Consider the following 13593-nt stretch of genomic DNA (forward strand, 5'->3'; position numbering starts at 1 on the left):
TTTGCTGGCACTGAGGGGGTGGAGAGTGTTAATCATGAAGAAGGAAACCATAAAAAGAACAGTTTCCTCCACAGAGTATTTCAAATGTCTACATGAACTGAGTTACATGCTCGTGTCTTTCCCTTGCTTGTTTCTGCAGGAATTAGCTTCTCCCTGCAGAACACACCCATCAGTTTGGAGATTGCAGTAGTCCTGTTGATGCCAGTTGCTGCTGCAGGGTCTCATTCCATGGGATTTGGCATCTTGACCTTCCTGCTTTATCCCCCTGGACACTGTCACACCTGCTTCAGTTTCTCAGGGCTCTTCCTTTGGTCCCAAGGATCCATTAGCAATATTCCTGTCTCTGCTAGCTCTGAGAGTTTGCAGAGCAGACAGTTTGTGTGATTGTCCAAAGCAGATTTTTGGATCACGATTTATTTCCTTGAGAGAGGCACTGAGCTGTGTTTCTCACCAGCTACAGGTGACACATCACTTCCACTTGGAAACATCTTCCCTGCAAGTTTTTCCAGCATGAATTTCAATTCCCAGGACAGATATTTATGCCAGGTTGTGTTGGACCATTCAGTCTGTCCCCAGGCCTCTATTTCCAGCAACTTCCTCATGTGCTGGATGGGCCTTGGAGGTTCCTTTCTCCGCTTCCATACTTATGGAAATACATTTCCACATGAAAGTGTCAAGAGCTTGTGCTCCACTCCACATTTCATGCTCTTCTATCCCTCTGTCCCATGGATATTCCAGCTGAGTGCACATTTCCTTCCCACAAGTGCACTGTAAGTGTGGAGGTCTGATCACATCAGAGCAACTGGTGCTTTTAACTATAATCATATTTTACATAGAAAAAGGCTCAGAAAAATCTTATTTCAGTCCACAATTAATTAACTTTCCTCTGCCTGACTGGAATTGAAGAGACTAAAATTAGCAAAATTTGTGGCTAAATCTTCTATCAGCTGTTGCCACCTGTTCTTGTTGTGGGCTCTGGCTGTGCCTGATTCTGTGCAATCATATCTTACCCTACTCTATCATGTTTAATTTGCTCTTCACCATTAGCATTACCCAAATTTAAACTAAATGTCATTAAAAATGGGCTAGAAAGGTCCCATTCTGGGACTTTTTAGTGTCACTGACCTTCATTTGGTTGGTTCTCCTTTGCTGCAGAGTGGTGTAATAAATAATGGCTGTACCTTTCCAGCTCATTGATAGGGTTCTTTGCTCCAGTTTTGTTTGGAGCTTGGGAAGGTGTGGATCCTTTCTGGCTTGGATGTGTGTTAGGAAGTGCAGTCATTTCACAAACCAGTTCTGGTGACTGTTGGCTGAAAACAGCTACCAAAGTCTGCTTTTCAAAGCAACAGCAGTCATGTTCTGGGGGATGAAGACAAATAAGCTAATTTTCCATGGGATAAGTGATGTTTTACCCACTGGGAGTGTAAGGTTGAATTTCAGTGCACTGGTTGACCTGGCTTTATATCCTGGCCCTCACAAAGTAAGCAAGAGCTCCATGTTTCAAATCAGACCTGGTTTTCCATAGAACAGGAAGTTTTATGAGAGTTTCTAGTCCCATGCTCCCTGTGGCAGCTTTCCCAAGGCATCTCTTTCCTCCCCTTGCAGGAAGCAGCCAACATGCTACGTCTGATCCAGAACAGGCTGAAGGAGGAGGAGCAGCACCTGCTGAAGAGTGGAAGTAAGTGGGATTTCCTTCACCTCGTGTAGTAGCAGAGGAGTTGCTAAGTGCTGCCTACTCCATGTGTAAGTGGATCCAAGGGGATGTGGGGTGGTGACAGAGTCAGCAGGCAGGGGCAGAACAAGTGGAATTGTGGCAATTTTAAAGGACAGCTGGGAAATGTTCATCTGTGGAATGTTCCTCTGGGAATGTTCTGTGGAATGTTCCTCTGGGGAATGTTCCCCTGGGGAATGTCCTATGGAATGTTCCTCTGAGAATGTTCCTCTGTGAAATGTTCTTCTGTGGAATGTTCCTCTGGGAATGTTCTGTGGAATGTTCCTCTGTGAAATGTTGCCCTGGGGAATGTTCCCCTGGGGAATGTTCTGTGGAATGTTCCCCTGGGAATGTTCCTCTGTGGAATGTTCCTCTGGGGAATGTCCTATGGAATGTTCCTCTGAGAATGTTCCTCTGTGAAATGTTCTTCTGTGGAATGTTCCTCTGGGAATGTTCCTCTGTGGAATGTTCTTCTGTGGAATGTTCCTCTGAGAAATGTTCTTCTGTGGAATGTTCCTCTGGGAATGTTCCTCTGTGGAATGTTCTTCTGTGGAATGTTCCTCTGGGAATGTTCCTCTGTGGAATGTTCTTCTGTGGAATGTTCCTCTGAGAAATGTTCTTCTGTGGAATGTTCCTCTGGGAAGTGTTCCGCTGGGAATGTTCCTCTGGGAAGTGTTGTTCTGTGGAATGTTCCTTTGGGGAATGTTCCTCTGGGGAATGTTCCATGTTTCTCTAGAAATGTTCCTCTGGGAATGTTCCCTCTGCAGAGCTGAGGAATGGCCAGAGTCAGCCACTGAGTGCTGGGCAATCCCAGAGCAGGTTTAGGCTTCATTTTACTGTTCCCAGCCCTGCCTGGGCTGGCTGGGGACACACACTGCTCCCAGCACCAGGGGATTGCTGGCTTGAGAGCAGATTGGACAGAGGATTCTTCTCAGCCAAAAGCTTCATGGAGGTGAGTGGTCCTGCTGGTTTGTGCCTCATCACACACATGCTGGGTGTCCTGCAAAACCAGAGTGTCCTGTCTGGCCCCAGTTTGGTTCTGTGTTCACAAGGATTCTTTATGACACATCAGAGCTTTCCCAGATGAAAACTCACAGCTAAAAATCCTCTCTACTGTCATCAATCTTTGCAATAGGATCCACATTTGCCTCCCTGCATTTGTTTGATTTTAATGCACCTGCAAATGGGAATGCAATTAAAATTTGGGGGGTTTTTTTCTTTTTTTTTTTTCCTGAACTACTTCTTAATTAGGATCAGAAGGGAATTAATGAGCTCTTGAGACTGTAGAAAGCTCAAACCAGATACTGCTCTTTTTGAGCCAAACACCAGCCAGAACTTGATCAAGAACTACCCCTGGGAATTTAATATTGCAGTCTGTGCATTTTTATTTGATACGTGGAGAAACTGGGAGGAAAGTAATTCTCAGGATCAGAGGGAGAATTCGTGAAAGCTGAAATTGAGTAAAGACATAAAAGTTGCACTTCACAGTTTGTTTGGTGGCTCAGATTTTCAGAGCAAACTCATGAAAGAGGAAATTCACTGATTTCTGTCCATCTTTGATCTCATATCAATGAGGTAAAGAGTGAAGAAGTTTCAGCTGAAATAGAGGATTTGTAAGTTAAATTACAAGAATGTGGAATTATTTCAAGGATTTATTTGCATGAAAAAGTCCAAGTCTTACTCTCTGAGAGTTTTTGGGGTAAAAAAGTTCAACAGGAGGTTGACATCAGTCACCAGTAATTGGCAATGTGAGGTATAACATGAAAATTTGCTGCCCTGCTTTGTCCTTGCCTGTGGATTTTCAGCTGGAAAACTGTTCTGTCATTTTCCATCTCTGAAATAAAAGGAACTTTGCCTTTTAGTAACTGATTTAACTGCCACCTAAGAATGTGATTATTACTTTTAATGACCTCAAATATTACCATAATGCATCTTAATTCAAGTACCTAATTGTCATAATTAGCATTTATTCTAGTGAGAAGAGCACCAGGATCCTGCTTTCCAGAGCTGGCTCATTTATTGCCTGTCCCATCACCTTGGCAAATCATCTCATCCCTGTCAGCTCCACCCTGCCTTTGTCTGTGAAACTCGGCAGGGGTGGAGCTGAGACAGGAAATGTGGCTCTCCGGGGCTGTTTTCCAGTCAGGAGCACAGAAGTTAATCAATGCAATGTTGTAAAGCTCCCCCAGACCTCAGTTTGCTCACACTTGACAACCTGGGCTCTCCCCTTAGAGCAAACCCCCCCTTCCCCCTTTGTTAATTAAATGTTGCCCTTTAAACAGTTCAAACCCAAGAGATTTGCTGTGGTGAGAGAATGCAGGAGTTGGTGTCTTCCATGGCACAGTTTGTTTACAGAGCAGCTGTGTTAATCCTCAGCACGGGGAAAATGCACATTTGGCACAAGAGGAAACAAAGACAGAGCAGCAGAATGGGCTCAGCACCTCTGAGAGCTTTGCCTGCCCAGCCTCCCCCAGGGTTGATCCTGCAGCTCACACCACAAACAGGCATCACCTGAGGGATAGAGAGGATTCCCGAGGGACCTGCAGCTGCATCTGGCAGTGATTTTGTCAGGCCTGCTGCGAGCACGGTGAGGAAATGGTGTGAGGTGCTGCAGCCTGAGCACTCCAGCCTTTCAGCTGTTGGGATTTTGGGTGCTGTGTGCTCCTCAGAGAGGATGTGCCCTGGAAGGAGCCAGTGACAGGGAAGAGTAAAGAAGGACTTCACCATCAGAACCATCTTTCTGAAGCAGGTTTTTAGAGGGAAAAGTATTTCATAGAATCCCAGCCTGCTTTGGGTGGGAAGGGGTCTTAAAGCTCATCCCATTCCAGCCCCGGCTGTGGGCAGGGACGACTTTCACTGTCCCAGGCTGCTCCAAGCCCCAACCAGCCTGGCCTTGGGCACTGCCAGGGATCCAGGGACAGCCACAGCTGCTCTGTGCCAGGCTCCTCCCTACCCTCACAGGGAAGAATTTCTTCCCAATTTCTTGTCCAAATTGACCTTCCTTCAGTTTAAAACCATCCCTCCTTGTCCTGTCACCACAGACCCTGCTAAATACTTCATTATTCCACTTGACATTTTTGAGTAACATCCCCCACACAAAGCAATGTGGTTTTATCCAAAGTTATATTCCATCTTCAGTTTGTTTGGAAACTTAGGACTTTGTTATCTGGGCCTTCAACCCAGCAGACACCAGGATGGTTGAAGTGGGCCCTGCTCTGCCTTGGTCTTGCTCACACAGCAGGTTCTGGAGATGGAGGGATGAGCTCCTTCTCTGCTCAGGGCAGGGGGGCAGGCTGGCTGCTTCTCCCACTATCCCAGGGCTCCCAGGCTGATCCTGGAATGCTGGGGTGGGGGAGTGAGCTGCCTTGGAACAGGTTCATTGCCTCCCTCAGAGGGGCCACAGGGGCAGTGCCATGAAAGGAACAGGGCAGGTTCTCTCCCTCTGCTCACACTTTGCCGCTGGGAGCTGCACAACACTTAATGAGGCTTTTCCTACAGCGTGGGCTGGCAGGTGGTGATAAATTTGTTGCCATTAATTGATGAACTCATCCTCTCTGCCCTGTGAGCATTGTTACTCTCACCTACCCACAGCATTGATCAGCTCTCTCATTGTCTGCATGCCCTGACCTTATCTCCTGCTAATTTGGTAAGAAGGGTTCCAAATTAACACCTCATTTCTCTAGCCAGTGACGCTGCAGAAGTTTTGGACAGCTCTCAGCTGAGTTTCAGGCTGAGAAGCCTAAATCATGTTTGTCATAAAGGAGAGCTGTGGGATGGAGGTTGAGTTGTGCAGGTCTGTGTTAAGAATAAAAAAAAGTCCATGTCTGTGGTACTCACATAAAACTGGCAAAACTGTTTAACTGTTTACTGATATTGATCAGCAGTCTGGTTCTTTTTTTTTTCCTTCCACACATTACAAATCAGCTTTTCTCTCTGGCAGAGCAACTCCATAAAACCACTGCATTGAAAAAAAAAAAAAAAAAACACCAACACTAAATTGTCTGAGATACTGTTCTTAAACAACATAAAGATTTTGAACTCTTGCTACAGATCAGGCTCTGAGAATTATCTGCCTGATGAAAATACACATAATTAAGTATTTGCAGCAGTATAAAAATGTCTTTTGTGCTGAGCAGGGAGGAAGTTGCTGGGTTATTTTCTAATCTTTGCTTGGCAGAAGATGCTCTTAGAGAGGCTGATCCAGGCAGGGTGTCACACATCTGCTGCCCCTGTGCCACATCCAGGACTGGTGCCATGTAACAAATCCAGTTGCCTGAAACTCAGGGCTTGGTTTCCTTGTTAATGGCAGAGTGACATTTAAAACAGTGTGTCAGACACTGCTTGGAGGAAGGCTGGAGACGGCTCTGCTGTCAGGTGTGGGATGCTCTGGTACTGGATTGTGCAAGAGGAGAGGCCAGGGAAGGTCACTGAGCGCAGCAGATATTCAGTTTATTTCCTCGGGTTTATCCAAAATTGCAAAAATGTTGTTGAGTAAAAAGGAATAACTTGGGATGTTTCTAGACTAAAATATTTTTTCAGACTCTTCAGCTTATTGCATTTACAGGTCTTTTTTTTTTTTTTTATGTGCTTTTTCCAATGTATCTTCTCACATTCTTCAAGACCTTTTTATCAAATTAAAAGAAGACAGTGCAGAATCACAGAATCCCAGAGTGCTTTGAGCTGGAAGGGGCCCCCAAAGCTCATCTTGCTCCACCCCTGCCATGTTCAGGGACACCTTCCACTGTCCCAGGCTGCTCCAAGCCCCGTCCAACCTGGCCTTGGGCACTTCCAGGGATCCAGCGGCAGCCACAGCTGCTCTGGGCACCTTGTGCCAGGGCCTGCCCACCCTCCCAGGGAACAATTCCTTCCCAGTATCCCATCCATCCCTGCCCTCTGGCAGTGTAAAGCCATTTCCTGTGTCCTGGCACTCCAGGCCCTTGTCCAAAGTCTCTCTCCACCCTTCTTTTGGGATTATATATGAGCTATATTTTTTTAAAGTCAAATATATTTTTTGAAAGTATAAAAACATAAACACTTTGAATTTTGGCCAATGCTGTGCCCAGGATTAATTTAAATATGCAGAAGTATTTGCAGTAAAACTGAAATTTTCATTTACTGCCACTGTCTGTTGTGCTGCTCCAGTCAGTCCATCCTGCATCCACTTGCTTGGTCTGTAGAATGTATAAACATTCATTTTCCCCAGCAGTTGCAAATCTGCACTACTTGAATCTAGTTCAGCAATAACCACAGGATTTAACTGATGCTCCTGGGTGCACCCTTTCTGCTACAGAGCTCTTGTTTTAAAATCTGCCAGCAGACAAAAAAGCCCCATTGCAGCAGCTGTGGGATTGGAGGGGTGACTCTAGGATGATTCCTGGATGATATTACTGGTGCCTGGGCCATCCATCTTCTTAAGAGACACTTGGAACTGGTCCACAGGAGCTTTGTGTGGTGCTTGTTGGGTAATTGCAAATTCATTACCTAATTTAATAGTGCTTGGATGGATTTTGTCTTGTAAGACTGTTAGAAATAGTTCTGGTCACCAAATATGACCTCTTTATCAAATGAGCCCAAAAATAACTTAACTGCTCACTCCTGCAAAGACCTCAAATTCCAGTTTAAGTGGAGCTTGTCATCCTGAGTTAATTTTAATTATTTCAAGTGGCTGACACCTATTAGTTCCCCAGGCAGTGGTTCATCATCCTCACTGATAAATTGGGAGTTTGGATTCTGTAGATAGACCAGGCTGGATGCACTTGGAGCAGCCTGGGTTAGGGGGAGGTGTCCCTGCCCATGGCAGGGCTGGAATGGGATAAAGTCCCTTGCAACCCAAACTATTCCATAATTCTGTGACCTTAAAATGACCATGCAAGGTAAATAAGTGCACCTAGAGCTACCTCTGCAACTTTGCTGTTGCTGTATGTTGCTGTTACTGCCCAGTTTTGGCTGCACAGCTCTGAACATCCAAGTTCTCCATGGAATTCCTAGGAGCTACTCACATCTGGACCTTGCTCAGTAGCTCTCAGTACCTGGCTGAATTCTTCTTAGAGCTGGGATGAGAGATCTCAGTTTGTGCTGAGGACAAAGGACGTTCCCTCCAGATATTTTTCTATGCAAGCCTTTCTTTCCCTTTGGACTGCAGAGCTGTGGGTTTAGGAGTGTGCAGGCTGATCCAGAGCCTGGTGGTGGGGCTTTGGTGTGACAGTAGGATGGGTTTGGCAGAGCTGAGGCTTTCACTGGGCACTGGGCTTCACTCTCCTTCAGCACATCAAAAAACCCAATCCCACCCCCTTTGGGTTTTCCTGTTCCCTTATTTCATGCTATTTATTATCTGTGTTTCATTTGGGATCAAGTGGCTGCCAGTTGCCCATTTGATTGTTCTCATGATGTTTTCTCACCAAAACCAGCATCCTGCTGGGTGCAGTAATTGCTGTGGAGCCAGTGCCTGTGTTTGCAAGGCAGTGATTTTCTGATGAAATTGGATACACTGCACAGCACTTACAGCTAATTCCAGAGCTTATCAATAAACAATGGCCACTGAGCTCATTATCCTCACCACAGTAACTTCTTATTTTACAGCTGGATACCTTTACTTGAATATTGATGCAAACTACCAGATCTGCAATGAAATCACTGCTAAGTTATTAAATCATGGTGCTTTTCCTTCAAGCATTGCAAATTACCAGAAATTAAATCATCTCAATGTAGTATTATCTGTCCAGGTATCAGCTCTGCCTTTTTTCTGGGAGCAGTGGGAGGAGGAACAAAAATCACACCTTTGGAGATCAGCGGAACCAAGTGTATTTTTTGTGGCTGGACAGCTTTAAAGCAAGCTAATTTAGTTGACTGAAACCCATATTTATGAAATAGAAATGTTGAAATGAAAGGCAAGTGGGGTTTAAAATCCCAGTATATACTCTCTCAGGCTGATATTTGGAGTGTTTTCTGTGCAGCAGAGGCAATCACAGCAGTGGCGAGATGGGCCCAGCACAATTTACAGACTTGTTCTGCTGATTACCTTTTCATAATAAAAATACAAGAGCTGCTTAAAACCTCAGTCTGAAGCTCCTGGAAGCTGTCGGCTTGGCCTCAATTGGGGCACATGGATTGATGAATAATAATAAATAAGTCTGTTGAGAGAATTCCAATAATCCTCATGTAAACCCATCTAAATCTCATAAGCCAGCTTCATTCAGTGGGTTCTGTACTCCATGTACAAGCACATGGCAATTTGTGGTGCTGTGGTTGATTATCTTCATTGTTTTATGCTGATCCTGAGAAAAAATCTGGTTTTTTTCATAAGGAATGTTCCTTGTCTCTACTAAATTGATTGTAGTTGTCTGTGCAGTGGCACACAAATGAGATTGTGGCTTCTTTTAGGGCAATAAGTCTTTTTGCATGTTAAACGAAACTTTCTGAGCTGTCACTTCTTATTAATACCAAGGATGTTTTGGTGAGAGCTGGGCACACTGGGTGTGGAGGGAGGGGTTGTTGTGGAACACTGCCTAGGACAGGTCACACTGGGTGGGCTGGTGTTTAATTTAATCCTGATAAAAAGCCTGTTCTCAGCTTCTCTTTTTCTTGTGTATTTGGATAATTTTTAGCACTGTGCTCTGGTTCTGTGTCCTTGGGATTTAGGCTCAGCACAGTTCAGCTCAGCTGGTAACTCAGATTGTACATGGGCAGAGCTGGGCTTGGAGATAGCAGCCCTTGGGCTGGACTGGAGCAGTATATTTGATTTTGAGGAGTGAAAAAGGTGCTTCATGTCTTTCAAAGAGAGAGCAGGAGGCTTGGAGGCAGGAATTCTGATATTGCTGAATTGCAGCTGTCACTTCTCTGAGCCTCTGGCTTGAGTTCACTGCAGTGATGCTCTGAGCTGGGCTCTGTGCTCCAGGATTCCAGACAGGCTGTTCAAGGAAAACCCAAACTCTTGTCATGGATCCATAAAAGGATTTATTTCAAAGTCACACCTCAGCAGGAAAACTGCTGGACTGTGGTTATTGGGAAGAAACTCTTCCCTGGGAGGGTGGGCAGGCCCTGGCACTGGGTGCCCAGAGCAGCTGTGGCTCCCCTGGGTCCCTGGCAGTGTCCAGGGCCAGGTTGGACAGGGCTTGGAGCAGCCTGGGATGGTGGAAGGTGTCCCAGCCCATGGCAGGGGTGGAGCAAAATGGGCTTTGAGGTCTCCTCCAAGCCAGGCCATTCCAGCCTGGGGGTTCAGGTGATGCACTTGTATTTCCATTTGGCTTGAAAGGCAACCCAGGCTTTTTAAAGGCACAGGGAAGAATTTCTTCCCCATATCCCACCAACCCTGCTCAGCTGGCAGCTCAGACTCAGGAGATCCCAGACAGGAGCAGGAAGCACAAATGGGCATGGAATGGGAAAGCTTTGGCCAAGTAATCAATGGGCTGCCTGCAGTATCCTCAGCTCTTGGCAGTGCTGCTGCCTAACAGGAATGACAAAGCCTGAAAGAGAGAAATTGCTGCTAAAAATAAAATAATTAACCAAGAGGGAAGGAAAAAAACCCACAAAATAAGAATGAGGGCATTTTAGTAGCAGTAAGAGCCATCACAGATATGATAAATTGATTCTTTAATATATTGAGCACAAACTTGAATCCTTTCTGTAAGCTCCACGTGGCTGCTCCCAAGGAGTTTGCCCATGCCAGGCTGAACAAAACCTCAGTTTCCTAAATGCCAGGCAAACAGAAGCAGCATCCAGGTCACACAGCAGTGAGTGATTCCCTCACCTGCCAAAGAAGAAAGTGCAAATAGAAATTGTAGCTAACTCTGCTGGAGCCTTGTAATCTTACCAGGCTGGCAGATACTTCCCTTGCCATTATTATTTTCTCATTAACTTAATATTGCAGTGAAAAAGAGGATGGGAAAACGTCTAATATTTGTATATTGTCAGATAATTAAATACTGCAAAGATGTGTCAGCTCATTACTAATCCTAATTAAAGCAGTTATTTCCATTTTCAGTTTGGACATGGGTGTAATTAAATGTACCTGGGAAAGAATTGCCTGTTTTCTCTAAATAATCAGCAGCAAATGTTGCTGTGCTGGGTCTTCCCATGGGTTCCTGTCGGGTTTGTCCTGGCACTGGACTGGGAACTCTGCTTTGGATGGGGAGAAGGAAACAAGGGCAGATGATAAAAATATCTGTAGAAGTTGCTGGTCTTTGGAAGCTTCCCTGTCTCTCCAGCATCTTGGGTTTGGCTGCAGCTGCACTCCTTTATCTGGAGATGTGGAACTGTGCTTATGTAGAATTAAATGAAAGGCAGATATTTCAAGGAGATGTGTTTCGACATTGCTGGTGTCAGGGTAAAACCAGAATAATAAACACACACTTCCCAAATGCTTTTCAAAGAGTTTTATCTTTCAATCACTTGTTGAAGTAGCACCTTCTCTTCATGCCCAGAGGGGTTATTTAAACAGCACCTTTATGATACAGCCTGGGATTGTCCCAAGGCTCTTGTTTGCAGTGAGTGCTGCTTTGGCTCTCCCATGCCGAAGGATTTCTCCTTGGGATGTGGATATTGGCCATTTCCCTGGGCTCTCCTGCAGAGCCAGTGCTCTCTGCAGGAATTCTCAATTCCTCTTGGGCTTGAGCAAAGGTAGAACTGCTGCTATCTCCTGTGTCCAACTGCTGCTCTGGGCTGGGGGTTGCTTTGGGTGATATGAATCAGCTGGCTTTGTTTTTAACCAGGTAATGATGACTCTGACATAGAAATCCAGGAGGATGAAGGATCTGACAGCGAGAGGGATTTGCAGATCACGAGGCACCGCATCAGCACAGAAACTCTCCTGCCAGGTAACCTAACCCGTCCTAGCTGCCTTGAGCCACAAGGATGTCCTGGAATTACCTGAGTAGCTGCAAATGTAAGAAGCCCCTGTCACCCTTCAGGATATTGGCACTGCTCAGCTCTCAGGAAGTGCAGGAGGATTAAAGCCCTGTGGGAAAAAACAGTGCTTCCAAGGGAGCAAATGCAGGATTATTTACTGGGGGAAAAAACTGACTGTGTGGGGAAAATCCTGCCTTGGTATTGCCTTCCACACTCCTGAAGCAGTTCTGTACAAAGCCTTAGGGAGGCAATACCATTTCTCATTGCAAAGCATTTATTTCCCTGTAGCTGTTGGCACCTGTTTCAGCTGGGAACCCTTCAGTGCAAGTAAAGCCACTTGCACAGGTGGAGCACACCTGAGCTGCTGCTCCAGGGAGGGATTTGAGCCTTCTGTCCTTCTGTCCTGCTTCCTGGGGAGTGCAACTGCAACTGCTGCTCCCACAGCTCACAAGCACTCAGAGGAACTGCTGTGTGAGGGGCTGTGGTTCACTCAGGTGGGAAAAGAAATGTTCTGCTTAGTCTGGAGTCAAGTAAAACACAGCCAGGAAATCAGGGGAGTTCTTTTTGTTAGCAGTGAGGGATTCTGAGCTGTCAGCTCAGACCTCCCTGGGCTCTGGAGGAAGTGCCTGTGTGGGGGTTTCATGTGCCACCACTCCTGCTGGAAGCTGTTCCTTCGATGAACTGGAGACATGTGGGGTTTTGTGAGTGGAATTCTGCTTACCCCTCTCTGACTGAGACCAGGGAAAGAAGCTGATATTCTCAAGTCAGTGTAATTTAAGCATTTTTATCCTCCCTTCCTTTGTTTTTCTTGAAAATTGAAAAGTCTTGTTAAGTGCTAGAAACACTGATATATCTAAGGAATTTTCTACATTGGCATTTCTCAAGGAAAGGTTTGTACACAGGTTTTAGAGCTTTGGAAGGGACCCTGTAGCTGTCTGTGATGCTTCATCTCAGAACACCATAACCTGAGTCCCTTCTGCTCTTTATAGCAATTTTAGTGTTTTACTCTAAAAGTTGTAGATTTTGCTGCCAGTAGATTTTTTTCCTAGGAAGAGCTTTGTTATCATTAATTACCCTTAATGGAAACTCAGTATTAGTTCATCAGACTTTAAGACCTGAGATTAATGTCAGAAGCAGCAGCTTCTTTAGAAAACCAGGGCTGAATGTTTGCTATTAAGTACACCACAGATCTGCTGGTGTTCTTCAGCAATTTGCATTTAAAATACACTTAATGATCAAGGCAGCATAACAAGAACATTATTTCTATTAATTACTGCTTTCTTCCTTGAGTCAATTTAAGATATTTCAATCACTTGCTTTTGAAGCTTTGTGTTTTCTTGCTTGGTGATGCTGCTGAGCCACGTTTGCTCTCAAGCTGAGGAGAAAGGACCCACTGTGCTCAGTTCCTGTGGCTGCTGGGGTGCACTTTTATATCTTTTTTACATTCTAATTTCCATCTTTTACATTTCTAATTTCCAGGTTGTCAGTGCTGGGAGATAAGGCTTCCTCATTCTCTCTGTGGTGGGCAGATATTCCAGTGTGTTTTGCCATTATAGAGGCAAGATTCTCAGGGAGAGATAATCCCTCTTTTTAGGCCACTTGGTATAATTGAGAAAAATCAGCACACTCACCCTCAAGAGCCCTTTCATCAGCCCTGTACAGATACAGCAAATTTCAAACTGAATGCAGGTTTGACAATATTGCTCCTGGTTTTACTCTTTCAGCCAATTAAAAGACTTGAAGTTATAGAATTTGGTTTCACATGGAGCAGCAAGGAGGGGGCTGGGGAAGACAGAGAGAAAATCAACCCCCTCCCCACGTGCAGAGAGGAACAGGCAGGAGCAGCTGAAGAAGGAAGCTGGAATGGGCTCTGGAGCTTTGACTTCAGTGCTGCTGGGTCAGCAATCATGGCAAAACCTGCATTAGGGAAGCAGGAAGGGCTCTGATCCAGGAGGGAGCAGGAAGGTGAAAGCTCATGGCTGGGGCAGCAGGTGCTGCCTGTGGGCCTGGGAAACTGCAGCTGCTTCACTGTCACAATA

At 45.4% G+C, this 13593-nt stretch overlaps 1 protein-coding gene across 7 annotated transcripts in view; it reads left to right on the top strand.

Moving 5' to 3' along the window:
* Positions 1-13593, top strand: part of CLUAP1 (clusterin associated protein 1) — a 65122-nt gene that overhangs the window by 43342 nt on the left and 8187 nt on the right. For all 7 annotated transcript variants that reach the window (XR_008433722.1, XM_053957398.1, XM_053957395.1 and 4 more), the window contains 2 exons: positions 1606-1678; positions 11419-11523. Coding sequence is in view for 6 of the 7 variants with exons in the window: in XM_053957398.1 (XP_053813373.1) it covers positions 1606-1678; positions 11419-11523 (178 nt within the window). In the remaining variant the exon portion in view is untranslated. The remainder of the gene's footprint in view (positions 1-1605; positions 1679-11418; positions 11524-13593) is intronic.

This window comes from Vidua chalybeata, chromosome 16 (assembly GCF_026979565.1).
Source record: "Vidua chalybeata isolate OUT-0048 chromosome 16, bVidCha1 merged haplotype, whole genome shotgun sequence".
In the NCBI taxonomy this organism is placed as follows: Eukaryota; Metazoa; Chordata; class Aves; order Passeriformes; family Viduidae; genus Vidua; species Vidua chalybeata.